This window comes from Elephas maximus, chromosome 13 (assembly GCF_024166365.1).
Source record: "Elephas maximus indicus isolate mEleMax1 chromosome 13, mEleMax1 primary haplotype, whole genome shotgun sequence".
NCBI classification, from domain to species: Eukaryota; Metazoa; Chordata; class Mammalia; order Proboscidea; family Elephantidae; genus Elephas; species Elephas maximus.
In genome coordinates, this window is record NC_064831.1 from 46,256,721 (window position 1) to 46,274,073 (window position 17,353).

At 37.4% G+C, this 17,353-nt stretch overlaps 1 protein-coding gene across 3 annotated transcripts in view; it reads right to left on the reverse strand.

Annotated features, from left to right (window-relative positions):
* Nucleotides 1–17,353, reverse strand: part of NEDD4 (NEDD4 E3 ubiquitin protein ligase) — a 124,088-nt gene that overhangs the window by 67,878 nt on the left and 38,857 nt on the right. For 2 of the 3 annotated variants that reach the window (XM_049905257.1, XM_049905256.1), the window contains exon 5: nucleotides 11,146–11,199. In XM_049905257.1, the coding sequence (XP_049761214.1) occupies nucleotides 11,146–11,199 (54 nt within the window). Of the gene's footprint in view, nucleotides 1–2,828; nucleotides 4,410–11,145; nucleotides 11,200–17,353 lie in introns of those variants that run through there. The other variant, XM_049905258.1, reaches the window with a different exon arrangement.

Genomic DNA, 17,353 nt, shown 5'->3' on the forward strand with positions numbered 1-17,353 from the left:
TGTTTGTAACAAAAAGAAAAAATATAAACCCAAAATTTCTGATAAAAACATGCATATACATGAAGAATGAAAGACATGTACAAGTCTGGGCAAAATGCTAAGGTTTGAAATAATATAGCTATGAAATCTCTGAGCATTCTAATAATATAATTCAGAAAACAACAGATAAGGAAAAGTAAAAAAAAAAAATAATAGAGAAACTATTATACAGATTTTAGAAATCTGAATAGTAGTAATTTCTGTAACTGGATTAGAAATAGCTTCACTTCTTAATCTATTTCTTAATAGAGCTGACAAAATATACACATAACATTAAAACATAAAATATCTATTCTCAGACCAAAAGTCCTTATACAGCCTTTACAAAAGTAATGCTGTGTTTCAAAATGTATACGTAATAGAATACATGCCAGTTATTATTGTTTTTTGGTATTCCTAAAATAAACATTATCCTCTCTTCATTCTAAGTTGTAAACACAGAATGGAGGCTGTGTCTCAGGTAGAGGTAAAAGTTCTCATTAAATTAAAAAAATTAGCCATTAACAAGCTGTTGATTACAGAGGGTTAGAAACTTGATACCACGCTGCTAGAGACTGGTAGCAAAACACATAAGAAAGGCATCTGTGGACCTCTCAGTGCTTGAGAAACGGACCAGAGCAGTGATTTAATTTCACGGCTGCTCAGTACAGAGAGCTGACATTACTAAATGCTACTCCAATATCAACTTGTTAAATGTGACTCCGGACTCAGCATATCAGAATACTAACCCAGACTAACTGGAGTCATGGGAAATATTTTGGGAGCTGTTTATTTATAAAGGAGTTACAATATGCCACTATAATTAGATTAAAATATAATTATTGATAAACACAGGGTTATTTCTAAAACCCCACTATTGTTGCCACTGCTATGCTTAGAAAAAGTAACACTAATATTTTCCTCTTAAAATAAGCCCTTGATTTATCACTAATCAATTAGATCAGTTTAGACCTAGAATAACTGAATTTAACTGTGACTACATTGTTTACAGTACTGTTAGAAAGAAGAGCTATTGAGTCACGAGAAGGAGGAACAGTAACTTAAAGCTCCCAGCAAACTGCTCACTTCTGCACTACTCTACAATCCAGTACGCTACAAAAATCACAGTCTACAAAAACCTGGGCAGCTGACTGCCACAAAAAATTAAATTAGTTCACCTACGTTTAAATAAAATTGACTTAAAAATGTATATTTTTAGCCATGCAAAAGGCATTTAATTCACACTTCATTAAAAAACACATTAAAAATACTCTTTCAAAACATCAACAGCAAACTATACTACTGCCACAAAATAAGTATTTTAAGAGTATTTCTATAAATACTTCTAAGTTAACTTTTCCACTCAGATTAATTATTTCATTAAGTGTAAAATTAATTTATCAGCAGCATGTAATTCAATTAGAAAACTATTAATCTGTTTATCCATAATATCACTTCACTGCTTTCTTTTGGGGAGAAAACAGCTGAATGGCTTATAATCTCCTAAAAACTAGTTTTTAAAAAGTTTTCTAAATGGAATTAATAATTATAAAGCATAGATCAGAATTTGAAATCTCATCTTTTTATCCTCTGTAAAATAAGTTGCTTGTATTGGCATCTGGGCACTGGGCAACAACGACTATATTTACCAAATTTCAAAACAGAAAACTAACAATTACCTAGTATTTTATTTACCTAAAGCTATTTGACCAGTTGTTTTGTTTTTAAAACCCTTAATACATCGGACGTTATATAAACACAGTAATAAACAGATAAGCTTACTTTTTGCATACCGACATCCAGAACTGGTTTAGTCACATAATTTTTTAAATGTCCTAGAATCTGGCAAGACCTTCCAAATATAGAAATTCAAAAAATTTAAGTTTGAAACACTTCAGAAAGTCAAATTGTAGCAGGAAATGTTTGGGTTAAGATTCAATTGAGTTAAATTACTAATATAATAAAGCAAAAATATCAAAACAACAAAATTATTAATAAGGTAACTAGAAAATTCTGGGAAATGCCTAGCAATCAAAAAAATTTTTAAGTATAAAATTTAGAATTTAATTCTGTTGAAATATTGAGTTACATTTTAGAAAGCAGTCTAAACTGGTGGCTAAAGAAAAATAGGGTGGAAACAAAATTCCTGTGGTTAAGGGTATATACAAATGCAAACGCCACTTACTCTTCCTCTGTGCTAAGCATGCAACATCATAGTTTTTATCAATGATCTAATAAATACAAACATTTTAAAGAAACATTTCCTCTGTGTTCATTAATAACAAGATCTTCACATCTTTATGTGGGTTTTTATCATTTAGTATTTTAAATAAGCATTTTACATTCTACTTTATTTCATAATGACTAAGGAGGGGAGAAAATTAAATGATCCTTTTCTAAAGTAAGGATAGAATATGAAGTTAGATATGAAAATACCATGTCACTTGAAGGAAAACATATCAAGACAAAATGTTATGAAATAAATTATTGTTCAAAGCTTATTTTAATACTACAGAAATGTTTATGGCTTAAATCACTTAGGAAAGTTTTTTTTTTTCTAATGTATATAATTTTTACATTGGCAAAATAACAAATGGAGTGGAATACTATTAGGGAGTTCCTCAGATTTTCAAATACAAAGTTCATTACTACAAAATACTTGCTAGTTAAGAACCAAGGAATTACGTAAAACTGCTAAGTTATAACTCGACGGCACTGGGTTCTGGGTTAAGTTATAGCAAATTTTAGCCAAATATTTCTTTAAGTTATTCTAGTATAAATTAACATTTACTAAGACCAAGGAAACGTACCTTTCGAGAATGCTTCAAAGAATGAGATGGTTCATCTGTGACATCTCTGTTGCCGTCTCTGGATAAATCACTAACTTTACCTACATTTCCAGTGGCAAACTTTATGTGTAATTGAGATGGTCCCCCCTTGGAACAACTGTGCTTAAGGCTGGATAAACAGGAAACGTTTGGATAAGTTCCTCCCAGTGAAATGCTCCTCTGTAAAGTAGCATGGTTTTTGTTTGTCTGTGAATTTGGTCTTTCCAACTGTCCACTGATATTTATTTGATAATCGGTACTTTGGTTGGGTTGTAGACAAGCAGATGTCCTATGCGTGAGCTTAGTATACTCTGTATCGGAATTTCGGTTCATTTCTGACATCTCTGGTTGACAGTCACCGTTTGCTGCTTCACAATCAAACGTAGTTGCTTTCTGTTGGGTGAAATGCACTGAAACACAAGAATATCCATCGGGTGACTCTTCGCAGACAGTCTGCTTTGGACTATTACTTGAAATAACCATTTTCTTTTGTAACGAGCCCTTTTTGTGAAGTGGCCTTATGTCTCTCCCTTCTCCAGGAGCACAAGTTGTTTTCGATAACCGCAGTCCATTGACAGCCGTTGAAAGAAATCCCTTAGCAGCAGTACCATCTTCAGTGTGCGCAATTTCACTGGGAGAAATAATAAACTGGTGTGAAGTCTGATAGGATCCTTTGCTTGAAAGAGTGCCTGTACTTGTTGGAGAAGTTGGTGGGGTATTTGAAGGACTCCTAGGAAAAACAACTAAGGAGGAACAACGTTTCAGTGGAATTTTGGAGTTCCTGCTCACCGGCAACTTCATAATCTCTATCCCATGGTCCAGGTCATCCTGGACAAAGGGAACTGTGCTCATACTTCTTGAGAAAACGTCACATGGAGTAGGGTTCCTGTCTGGCACACTCCTACTGGACGTGGTCTCAGAAGATAAGTTTCCACCAAAAAAAGGATCATCGCTTGGTGGAAAAGTACAGCTACTGCTGTCACTGATGACACTGTTAGTGTATGAGCCTCCACTCGTGATGCTTGTACACGACCCATAATCACTACCATTGCTGCTGTAAGACCCGTTATCACTGGCTAAAAAGTTACTAAGGCTACCACTACAAACAGCACTCAGTTCATGATCAACCACAGTATTGCTGTCAATGCCTTCCTTCAAGACACAAGTAAGGGAGGCGTCATTACCATCGGTTAAGACATTGCTAGACTGAAGACATCCACTGTACCTTGCTGGCTGTAGTGAAATCTGTAGACAGCTGCTCTTTTTATTAACATTTTCAGACGATCTTTCCTGAGACTTTACTAAAGGAGCCAGTGCAGCCTGTCGGGGAGTCAGCTTCATCTGAACCACGTTAGACGCTGAAATCCGTGTAGGTCTCCTGAAGCACATGTGAACATTGCTCTCCAAATCATCTCCGGAGCTTTCTGACAAAGGGTAAGTATTGCTTCTTCTGGCTGCAAAGTGCAATCGTAAGCTTTGTGCCATTTGTTCTCATTTCCAAGCATGTTAAGGGCTGAAAGTCATAACAAAGATCTCTGGCCGTAGACAGGCTAGAAGCAGCTGCACTGCATCGAAAGAAAAAATCATTTGTGGTATCTGAAAGAGTCTTAAGCAGCAGCCTTCACCCTTAGTAAAACGCTAGATACCAGATATCACAGAAAGAAAAAGACGACCCAGTCCTGAGAATGACGTTTCCAAAATGTCTTGAATCGCTTGTAGTCAAAACGCCTTCACTCACAAAGCACTTGATTTCCAGCGACCTTTAAGCTCAGCTCAGCTCAGCAGCAGCACACTGACTCAAACACTGCCAACCTTGTTTCAATTATACCTTCTCCAATTTGCATGAGTGAGTAACACAGGAACAACAATCTCCTAGCATTTCAAGCTGAAACAGTATGTTTTCCCTCCAGCTCTACTAAATGCACATTTAACGATTGGAACCACTGTGCCTGTACTTTCTCCGGCCGACTTTGGCCACTAATATTTTTACCCGTAGGTATAGAATTACAGGAAGTTGGTAGGAATGAAACCTCATGTAATTGAGTATCAAATCAAGGATTGAATTTCCAAATAGTTGCCATACTAGGAATCCGATCAAGTTAATGTAGAAGGGAATATATACAGTTAATTTTTTTACATGGTAAGTTCAAACAGTTCAAAATTTGGAAATACGAAAACTTTGGGGTGAAATAAAACTTTACCATTAAATCAAATAGACAAACAGTTTAGCTTCCAATTGCTAGTTATAAAAGCTGAAACTGTAAGGAACAGAACTACAAAATTAGCATAGTAATACTACTACAAACATTGAGCATGGGACCGAGGGAAAAAAAGTTTAAGAGAAACTGTCACCAAGCATTTTCTCCTGTAATCTTAAGGCCTTTTCCAGCCAAGTAGCACAGTCTTTAAACGATGCCATTTATATTTTGACTATTAAAACTCTGCCAAGAAATAGGCTAAGCAAACATTCCATTAAAAATACATGCAGATTAGGCAGAAAAACTATACGCCCATATAGCTGGAGCACATAGAATATTTTATTCCACTGTCTCTGCAATTCATTCAGCTAAGAGAGGGCTGTGGTAAGAAAGAAGTCTAAAAAAGATTTAACACATCAAATAAACATATCTCAGCGCCAATTCTGTTCTGAAGAACTGGAAGAGCCCTTTGCTGGCCCCTGCTGGTGCTTTGAAACCATCCTTCTAGCTGTTAGATATCGCCGAAGAAATACAAGCCACGCTGCATATTTCTTTAGATAAACAAAGTGCATATTTGTTTACATTTTTGAGTACCAAGCACTGCCCTCGAGGTGGAATTACTTACTACTACCGATAAAGCTCCTACCACGGAAAACAGTAGACTGTTTGTCCTCTTAGATGTTGTGATTTTTGTACATATGCTTTTTTTTCTGTTTTGTATTTATTTAACCTTTCATTTATTTTCAGTTTACTAGGTAATAAAAGTTTAATATTTTAATTTTTCCCCCAAATGTCGTTGACCAAGGTTGGTATTCTACTTGAAAGAAACAAATTTATTTTTAAATAATACTCTAGGGTATATTTAAACCCCTTACCTGAATTTTATAGTTGGAACTCCAGTAATAAATATATACTGGCTCATTCATAGGAAAGTGAAAAGTAAAATAGTTCCGTTGTTTATACCACATGGTACTACACCCAAGCTGTATTTTTCTAAGTAAGTTTTTTTCCTAAGCAAAAGCAAACATATAAAACATATACTTGTACCTTGTTTTTTTTTTAAAAAACTGCTTACGATAAATCTGCTTTCAATCACAATTTTCTGAACAGTGTTTTTAATTAGTTAAGACTTGACAAACTAGAAATATGGGAATTTATTATAGTTCTGACAAGAATGAGATAGTACTATATTTTAGAAAGTGTACAGTAGTTACAAAGTTAGCGATAAAGTTCATGTTATTTTGGTTTCATATAGCCTCCCTTACGATTATACAGACTTCTGCAAATATTCTCCTATCATCCTTTTTCTTTATAGAAGAAACAGTCAATCTTTTTACTTTGCCTTCAAGTGACTTCAGCTTTCCTTTTTGGGTTAAGTTAGAGGTCTAACGACTCAAAGAACAGATTATTTTTAGACGACTAGTCAAAAGAGATCTAACCACTCGTGTCTCTGGCCTAAAGTGTCCAGTCAATAAGCAAAGCTCCCCTGACAGTTAATATAAAATTATGAACCCATGTATGTGACCAGATGAATGTCTTCTCATTGGTAAGCTTCGCTGTAAGCATTAGTTTCATGTCCCCTAACTAGATTTTAAAGCTTCCAGAATGTGAGGACCACAACTGTACATTTCTTCTGACCTCTTGGGCTCATGTCAGGCAGACTCAGCACTAAAGAACCAGAGAGAAGGCTGAGTGGATGGACGGTCATGCAGTCACTCTGACTGCCCAACACTGCCTTTCAGGTTTTGTGTTATTTTTTTAACTTAAGTTGATCCAGCTGCTACTTGTAAAGAAATATTAAAAAACACTGCAGCTGGATAAGAAGGAGTGATGCTTGAAAATTTTGGAGAAAGGAACCCAGCCAAGGAAAGGTAAGAGAAATACATGCATTTCCTAGAAACCCAGTCTGAGTTTAAATTCTAGAGAGGTTGAACAGCCTGCACTGTGGGCTGAGGTCTGGGATCGTACAGGATCTGTAGAACCATCACAGCAGCTGCCATGTGGAGCCTGGTGAACCTAGGGTAAAACGTAGGCCCTTAGCCCAGCAGCTGCCATGTGGAGCCTGAGGGACCTAGGATAAAATGTAGGCCCTTGCCCCAGCAGCTGCCATGTGGAGCCTGAGGAACCTGGGGTAAAATGTAGGCCCTTACCCCAGTAGCTGCCATGTGGAGCCTAGGGAGCCTGGGGTAAAATGTAGGCCCTTAGCCCAGGAGTTGCCATGTGGAGCCTGGGGAACCTGGGGTAAAATGTAGGCCTTTAGCCCAGCAGTTGCCAAAAGAAAAGCCTCAGCCCTCACTCAGGTGAGAAAGAGCTAGAGAGTAGAAGCTTAGAGGTAGCCCCTTATAGCAGGAACCTATGCAAGGCCTATAGAATTTCATATTCTGGAATTAAAAGGATAATGTCTCAGGATTAGATGGAAGCTTATGGCCCACATTCTGAGATATTTTGGTTATTATTATTTGCACACACAGAAAACAATGTGATTGCATACATGGTGTGGGTGGGCTCTGAGTAACCCTAACCACTGACTAGAGCTTTGAAGGCTAGAGACCATTAAACCTGAGAAGCACAGCATCTCCACTCAAGACAAAGCAGTCTGCTAAATCCTTGGTGGCTAGATGTGTGCATATAGAACTTTAGGTCGGTGAACAGAGGCACCAACTTTTGCACTGGTGGGTAAAATCTTCTTAAAGGCATACCACTCTGAAACATTCCAACACTGTCCACACCACCACCACGACCCACCAAGCCACTACTACAGCTTATAGTTCTCGGTATTAAACTGGCTGAAAAAGAGGGTCTATAAGCCACCTCTTTCTCAAAAGCAAATATCAGTTATATTGTAAAACTTTTCCAGATGACAAGAAATGGTTTCTGCTTAGATTTCTAACTGCGCCGTCTCCTTCCATTTCCCAGGAGAATTTGCTAAGAAAAGGATGTGTCCCTAATTTAGCTGTGAACGCTACAGGAGAATAAAGGTAGAATGACATCACAGTGCACAGGCCAGTCACTGCTGGAGAATCACGTCTCACTCCACCAACAGCTATAACCAAAAACCAAACCCGCTGCTGTCAAGTCGATTCCGATTCACAGTGACCCTACTGGACAGAAGAGAACTGCTCCACAGGATTTCCAAGGAGCAGCGGGTGGATTCGAACTGCCGACCTTTTGGTTAGCAGCCGAGTGCTTAACTATAGCCACAGTTTCTATGATATCTCAGTGACCTACACATTTCAATTACCTGCTAGAACTAGCAACAAATCAAAGGACCAGAACGACACACACCACTCTGTTCTAATTGTCTCTTGCTCCCTTTGGCTGGTAAAGTGAGCTTCTTGAGAAAAGTAGCTGTATTTCTAATGCATAGCAGTCATCTAACTCAGTAGGTACACTAAAAGGCAACCTCAGTTAATACAAAAATATGGCATCAGAGAGCCATAAACACATGTATCCACAAATGTTAAATAACACTTCATATTTGTATCATGAATAATTTTCTGAGCGCTTTCATAGCTGCTGTCTCATTTTAAACTTAACAATAAATTTATGATAAGCAGGGCAAATACTGTTATCCCTGATTTTTAAACACGAGAAACTATTTTCAGAGGGACTGAATGACTTGCCCAGGGTTACAAGCTAACATGCCAGAGCAGACGCAGGGTTACAACAGGGCTGCTGACTCCTTGGTGTGGAGATAGACAATATCATGATTAATGCATTTTTTTTTGTTTTTGCTTTTACTTAAAAGTTTTTTTTTTAATTTTTGTTATATTTACCAATCTGGAAACATCCAATCGTTAACATCAGAGTAACTTTTTTTTTTCTTCCAACTCATCAAAAACTAAAAAATCAAACCCTCTGCCATCGAGTCAATTCTGCCTGACTCACAGCAACCCTCTAGGACAGAGTAAAACTGCCTCATAGGGTCTCCAAGGCTGTAATCTTTACAGAAGCACAGTGCCACATCTTTCTCCCACAGAGCAGTTGGTAGGTTAGAACTGCAGACCTTTTGGTTAGCAGCTGAGCACTTAACCACTGTGCCACTAGGCTCCTTTCCAACTAAAGGACACTACTAAATTTATAACAAATGCTCAACAAATGTTAATGTACCAATCAGTAAATGACAAATATCAATTTCAGCAATGAACAGTCAGACCACACTAAAGTTACTGTCAAGAAGGACTAGACAACTATGCAGGCTAGAAAGCTGTGCCTCTTATAGATAACATGCAAAAAACTCAAACAATAAAGCAGTTCACCAACAATTCACCCAAAAATCAGGGAGAAATTCACATCAGTATCAGTAACAACAGGAAAAGTAACACACTAACACCATGACCCGGAGATTCAACTCCAACATAGTGTCTTAGAGATACCCTCGTACATGTGCCTAGAGATAGAGCAAGAAGGTTTAATGATTGATAATAGCAAAAAACTAGAAACAATGCAAGTATCTATTAAGGAGGATAAACACATGAATTACGGTATTATGACATTTGCCTATGACAGAACACTATGCATCACTGAAAACACGTCACCATGGACGAATCTCACAAACATTAAGCAAAAAAGCAAGTCACAGAAGAATGTACTCAGAGTGATACTATTTTTATAAACTCAAAAATATGCAAAAGGAAACAGTATACTAGGGATACTGACATACGTGATAAAAACATTTTGCAAAGCAAATAAATGATAAGCACAAAATTCAGACTAGCAGCTACTTAAAAAGGAAGGAAAGGTCATTCTATTAGGAAGGGGTCAGGGGAGAGTTCAGAGACATTGGTGGTATTCTAGTTCTTAGTTGAGAAATAAGTACAGATTTTGTCTCATAATTTAAAAAATAAAGATTTATATAACATGCCTTCTTTGTATGTATGATACATTTTATGATTTAAAAATACACTGATACAAAATTTCATCTGGTCCCACCTAGAAGGAAAGTAGATTTGTGCAGACACAAGAAAAAAGAAAGCACTTCCTATTCTATATAAAAAGCAAAACACAGAAAACAAAAAGCTCCACATCTTACCATATTTGGTACCTAATCAACATCTGTCACTCAGCCTTAAAAAAAATTAGATTGCCAGTCATCAATGAAGATCTCCTTGGCAGCAAAAAATCACCTTTGCTTTTTAAGATGCTAATTAATAGATTTTGTTTGCAATATTTCAGTGACTGGTACAGTTATCAAGACAAAAAAGTATATTATGTATTCTAACACTAGAAACAGATGCTTTAAAACCTCCAGTTTCCTTGTTAGCTTAAAAATGAATAAAACTGTTTCTTTTTGGTAATATGTGTAATAAACTGATACATTTTGTCACATAACAGTTCTTATACCTATATGTTCAAATCTGATAAGTTTAAAATGCAAGATGTTAAGAAGAGAGTTTGAAATAGGATCCCAAAGAGACAAAATCTGAAGCGTAGGACTTCAAGGCAGTCTTTAGGAAATAAGCAATTGCAACTCTTATTTTATAAAAATAAAATCAAGCTTTACTTTGCCTTTTTCCTCTATAAGAGCTGGAAATCCCTTAGAGAACTTGATTTGCTCTTTACTTTACCAGTGGAAAGAGGATAGTTCTCTGTAGAAGAGTGCGGATAAGACGGTGGATACAAGTAAACCCAAGAAAAGCCACTGCAGGGAGGAGGCTCCCTGCACCTTGAGCTACAGACCAGGGTCCACAGACAAGTCTGAGGAAAGCCAAGACTAGGGGGCTAGTTTCTCTGCTGTCTGCTGTCATGACAGGCCTTGAATAAGAACATCTACAATCAGCTGACAGTCAGGACAGGTGCTGGGGAGGAGAGTGAAGGATAGAATAGATCACCAAGAAGGAGGAAAACCGTTATCTACGTGACCATTTTCCAGGAGTCTTCCTAACTACCCCAATCACCTTCTAAAGCACAGATTCTCAACACACTTCCCCTTCCTCCTCAACTGACTTATACCCTGACTTCATATTTCACACTAGTACCATATAACTTGGAGCCCTGGTGGCTCAGTGGTTAAGAGCTCGGCTGCTAACCAAAAGGTCAGCAGTTCAAAACCACCAGACGCTCCTTGGAAACTCCGTGGGGCAGTTCTATAGATAACTTACCAATCGGTTTTCATCAAACACTTCAAAAAGAAGCCGGTGCTGCTGAGGGTGTACCTAGGCAAGGAAAACACATTTTTTTAAAAACAAGTGACTATCGGTTCACAGACGCTGAGAAATAAACACGCGGACATTTTGCTGTTTCTAAATTCCCGTTATTTACGACACATTTTAAATTACATGAAAGTCCTAATGCTAAAACAGACAAGTCAGGTGCCAAGCATTTTCTAACAGTCTTATCAAAACAACAAACACAAAGAAAATCTTTAATGCATTTCTTACACCAGAGGTTAATTTGATGTACAAAAAAGTCTCACACTTAGGTTTATGTTTTATCTTTAAGACACACATATTACACTAATCAATGCAATATTTTAAACTCTGGCTTACATGTCAAAAATATCCACAGCCTTGGTTTTTGGGGGTGCGGAGCCAAGATGGTGGAATAGACAGACGCTTTCGGCGAGCCCTCTTACAACAAAGACCCAAAAAAAACAAGTGAAATGAGTATATTTATGATAAGCTAGGAGCCCTGAACATCAAAGGCAAGGTTAGAAAACGAACTGAGGGGCAGGGGGAGGAAGAGATGGTTCAGAAGCAGAGAGCAGTTACCAGACCTGAATTGCAGGGAGCCCTCAGGCACCATTCCCAGGAGCAGTGGTGGTGGGCTGGTACTAGTGTTTGGCTGCAGTTTCCTCAGGGAGAATCAGCCAGCAACACAGCCTACTCACACCTCCAAAACCAGAGAAGAATGGAGCTTCTGGCAAAAGCTAGGTACTTGTGTGTATTTTACTGCGTTCCCCACACCGCCCCCCTCAGCTGGCTTCAGCAGCTGTTCATTTCCCCGGGCCTGAGGTAGGCCCTGTTGAGTGCCTAGAGCAATCCTCCAGGCCATGGAGAAGGAATAAATTTGCAATTGGGGGAAAAGATAATTTGGCAGTTCCACTAACCAGGGGAGCTCAGGACAGAGCAGCTCCTGTCCAGGCATAAATGGTCCGTGGACTTTGAGTACCTTTCCCCTCTGCAACGACTTGTGTGGGCCTATTTCAGTAGAATAGGCCCTTGTTTGCAGACTACAACTGTTTCAGCTGTGCGGTGGAGAGGTGAGTGTTTGATGATCGACACCACTTTCCCTATTAAACAGGGTCCTCACCTATCCACATCAGGGGCCTAAGAACTCGTGGCTCCACTCAGGTCACCCAGCCACCCGTGATATGGGTCTAAGGATAACTGGTACCTCCCAGTCCTTACAACCAAAAACACTGGGTGCCCATGGTCTGTCTGCAGAACCCACCCACCTGTACAATCTAGGGAACAGGGACACGCTTTCCTCAGAGACACTTGCGAAACGATTCTCAGACCACTGCCTTCTTCAGAGCGTGACCTTCTGTTGCAATCAGATACCGGTAACTACGCCAATCACCCCTGCCCCTCTAAGACTATAAGACAGAGCCTGTACCACACACTTGATGATCAGCTACCTGGACACCTAAGCTGAATTCATACAAGAAAAATGAATGGACTCCTAGACTGTTATACCTGACAACAGCTCTAGTCATCTGGGGACAGGACGTCAGAGCTCCAACGATGAAAATTATCAAGTTAGCTCACTCAAGCAACCCATTTAGGCATACCAAACAAAACAAAGCAAGAACTATAATACAGTAAGCAAACATAAAATAAACTAATACAATAACTTATAGATGGCTCAGAGAAAACAGTCAATATGAAGTCATTAAAAGAAACAGACCATGATTGCCTCAGCAAGCTCTCAAAACAAAGAATCAAGGGATCTTCTAGATCAAAGTACCTTCCTGGAATTACCAGAGGCAGAATACAAAAGATTAATATACAGAACCCTACAAGACATCAGGAAGGAAATCAGGCAATACGCAGATCAAGCCAAGGAACACACAGATAAAGCAGATGAAGAAATTAAAAAGGTTCTTCAGGAACATAATGAAAAATTTAAGAAGCTGGAAAAATCCATAGACAGGCAGCAATCAGAAATTCAAAAGATTAGCAATAAAATTACGGAAGTAAACAAGTCGACAGAAAGTCAGAGAAGCAGAATTGAGCAAGTGGAAGGCAGCATTTCTGAACTTGAAGATAAAGCACCTGGCACCAAAATATTAGAAGAAAAATCAGATAAAAGAAATTTAAAAAATGAAGAAACCTTAAGAATCATGTGGGACTCTCTCAAGAAAAATAACCTAAGAGTCATTGGAGTACCAAAACAGGGAGGGATAACAGAAAATACAGGGAGAACTGATTAAGATTTGTTGGCAGAAAACTTTCCTCATATTATGAAAGATGAGAAGATATCTATCCAAGATGCTCATTGAACCCCACATAAGGTACATCTTAAAAGAAAGTCACCAAGACATATTATAATCAAACTTGCCAAAACCAAAGATAAAGAGAGAATTTTTTTTTTAGGGATAAATGAAAAGTCACCTATAAAGGAGAGTCAATAAGTTCAGACTACTTGGCAGAAGCCAAGCAGACAACAAGGCAATGGGGTGACTTATATAAAGAATTGAAGGAAAAGAACTGCCAACCAAGAATCATATATCCAACAAAACTGTCTCTCAAATATGAACGTGAAATTAGGACATTTCCAGATAAACATAAGTTTAGGGAATTTGTAAAAACCAAACCAAAATTACAAGAAATACTAAAGGGAGTTCTTTGGTTAGAAAATTAATAATATCAAGTATCAACCCAAGACTACAATACTGGGCAGAGCAATCAGATGTCAACCTAGACAGGGAAATCACAAAAATAAATCAAGATTAAAAAAACACTCAAAACAGGGAAACAGTGATGTTATTACATAAAAATTACATAAAAGAAGACATTAAAACAATAAAGAAGGACTAAGAAATGCAGTCATAGATCTTCCATATGGAGAGGAAGACAAAGCAATACAAAGAAATAAAAGGTAGGTTTAAATTTAGGAAAATAGGGGTAAGTAATAAGGTAACCACAAAGGAGACAAACTATACTACACATCAAAATAAAATACAAGAAAAAATAGAGGCTCACCAGAAACAAAATCAACAACAAATATGAGGAAAAGACAATATATAAAGATAATCTACTCAGCACAAAAAATTAAGTGGGAAAAAGAAACTGTCAACAACACACAAAAAAAGACATCAAAATGATGGCACTAAATTCATATGTATCTATAATTATGCTGAATGTAACTGGACTAAATACACCAATAAAGAGACAGAGAGTGGCAGAATGGATTACAAAGCACGACCTGTCTATATGCTGCCTACAAAAGATACACCTTAGACTTAGAGACACAAACAAACTAAAACTCAAAGGACGGAAAAAATATATCAAGCAAACAACAATCAAAAAAGAGCAGGAGTGGCAATATTAATTTCTGACAAAATAGACTTTAAAGTTAAATCCATCAGAAAGGATAAGGAAGGATACTATATAATGATTAAAGGGGCAATATACCAGGAGGATATAACCTTATTAAATATTTATGCACCCAATGACAGGGCTGCAAGATACATGAAACAAACTCTATCAGCATTGAAAAGTGAGACAGACAGCTCCACAATAACAGTAGGAGACTTCAACACACCACTTTCGGTAAAGAACAGGACATTCAGGAAGAAGCTCAGTAAAGACACAGAGGATCTAAATGCCACAATCAACCAACTTGACCTCATAGACATATACAGAACACTCCACCCAACAACAGCTAAGTATACTTTCTTTTCTAGTGCACATCGAACATTCTCTAGAATAGATCACATATTAGGTCATAAAGCAAGCCTTAGCAGAATCCAAAACATTGAAATATTACAAAGCATCTTCTCTGACCATAAGGCCATAAAAGTGGAAATCAATAACAGGTAAAGCAGGGAAAAGAAATCAAATACTTGAAAACTAAATAATACCTTGCTCAAAAAAAGAATGGATTATAGAAGACATTAAGGATGGAATAAAGAAATTCAGAGAATCCAATGAGAATGAAGACACTTCCTATCAAGAACGTTTGGGACACAGCAAAAGCGGTGCTCAGAGGTCAATTTATATCAATAAATGCACACATACAAAAGGAAGAAAGGGCCAAAATCAGAGAATTATCCCTACAACTTGAACAAATAGAGAGCAACAAAAGAAACCTTCAGGCACCAGAAGAAGGCAAATAATGAAAATTTGAGCAGAATTAAATGAAATAGAAAACAGAAAAACAATTGAAAGAATTAACAAGACCAAAAGCTGGTTCTCTGAAAAAATTAACAAAACTGATAAAGCATTGGCCAAACTGACAAAAGAAAAACAGGAGAGGGAGTTAATAACCTGAATAAGAAATGAGATAGGTGATAATTACAACAGACCCAAGTGAAATTAAAAGATCATATCAGATTACTATGAAAAATTTTACTCTAACAAATTTGAAAGGCTAGAAGAAATGGATAAATTCCTAGAAACACACTACCTACCTAAACTAATAAAAAAGAGATAGAACAACTACATAGACCCATAACAAAAAAAGAGATTGAAAAGGTAATCAAAAAACTCTCAACAAAAAAAAGCCCTGGCCTGGACAGCTTCACTGCAGAGTTCTACCAAACTTTCAGAGAAGAGTTAACACCACTACTACTAAAGGTATTTCAAAGCATAGAAAATGACGGAATACTCCCAAACTCATTCTATGAAGCCAGCATATCCCTGATACCAAAACCAGGTAAAGACACCACAAAAATAGAAAATTACAGACCTATATCCCTAATGAACTTAGGTGCAAAAATCCTCAACAAAATTTTAGCCAATAGAATTCAACAACATATCAAAAAAATAATTCGCCATGACCAAGTGGGATTCATACCAGGTATGCAGGGGTGGTTCAACACTAGAAAAACAACATAATCCACCACATAAATAAAACAAAAGACAAGAATCACACGATTTTATCAATTGATGCAGAAAAGGCATTTGACAAAGTTCAACACTCATTCATGATAAAAACTCTCAGCAAAATAGGAATAGAAGGAAAATCCCTCAATGTAATAAAGGGCATTTATACACAGCCAATAGCCAACATCATCCTAAATGGAGAGAGCCTGAAAGCATTCCCCTTGAGACTGGGGACCAGACAAGGATGCCCTCTATCACCACTCCTATTCAACATTGTGTTGGAGGTCCTAGCCAGAGCAATTAGGCTAGACAAAGAAATAAAGGGCACCCAGATTGACAAGGAAGAAGTAAAAGTATCTCTTTTTACAGATGACATGATCTTATACACAGAAAACCCTAAGGAATCCTCAAGAAAACTACTGAAACTAATAGAAGACTTCAGCAGAGCATCAGGATACGAGATAAACATAAAAAATCAGTTGGATTCCTCTACATCCACAAAAAGAACACCGAACAGGAAATCACCAAATCAATACCATTTGCAGTAGCCCAAGAAGATAAAATACTTAGGAATAAATCTTACCAGAGATGTAAAAGACTTATACAAAAAATATACAAAACACTTCTGCAAGAAACCAAAAGGGACCTATGTAAGTGGAAAAACATACCTTGCTCACGGATAGGAAGACTTAACATTGTAAAAATGTCTATGCAACCAAAAACGATCTATAGATTTAATACAATTCCGATCCAAATCCCAAGGACATTCTTTAATGAGATGGAGAAACAAATCACCAACTTCAAACGGAAAGGAAATAGGCCCCGGATAAATTAGGCATTACTGAAAAAGAAGAACAAAGTGGAAGGCCTTACTTTACCTGATTTTAGAACCTATTATACTGCCACAGTAGTCAAAACAGCCTGGTACGGGTATGACAACAGATACATGGACCAATGGAACAGAATTGAGAATCCAGACATAAATCCATCCACATATGAGAAGTTGATATTTGACAAAGGCCCCAAAACAGTTAAATGGGGAAAAGACAGTCTTTTTAACAAATGGTGCCAGCATAAGTGGATATCCATCTGCAAAAAAATGAAACAAGACCCATACCTCACTCCATACACAAAAACTAACTCAAAATGGATCAAAGACCTAAATATAAAATCTAAAACAATAAAGATCATGGAAGAAAAAATAGGGACCACGTTAGGAGCCCTAATACAGGGCATAAACAGTATACAAAACGTTACTAAGAATGCAGAAGAAAAACTAGATAACTAGGGGCTCCTAAAAATCAAACACCTATGCTCA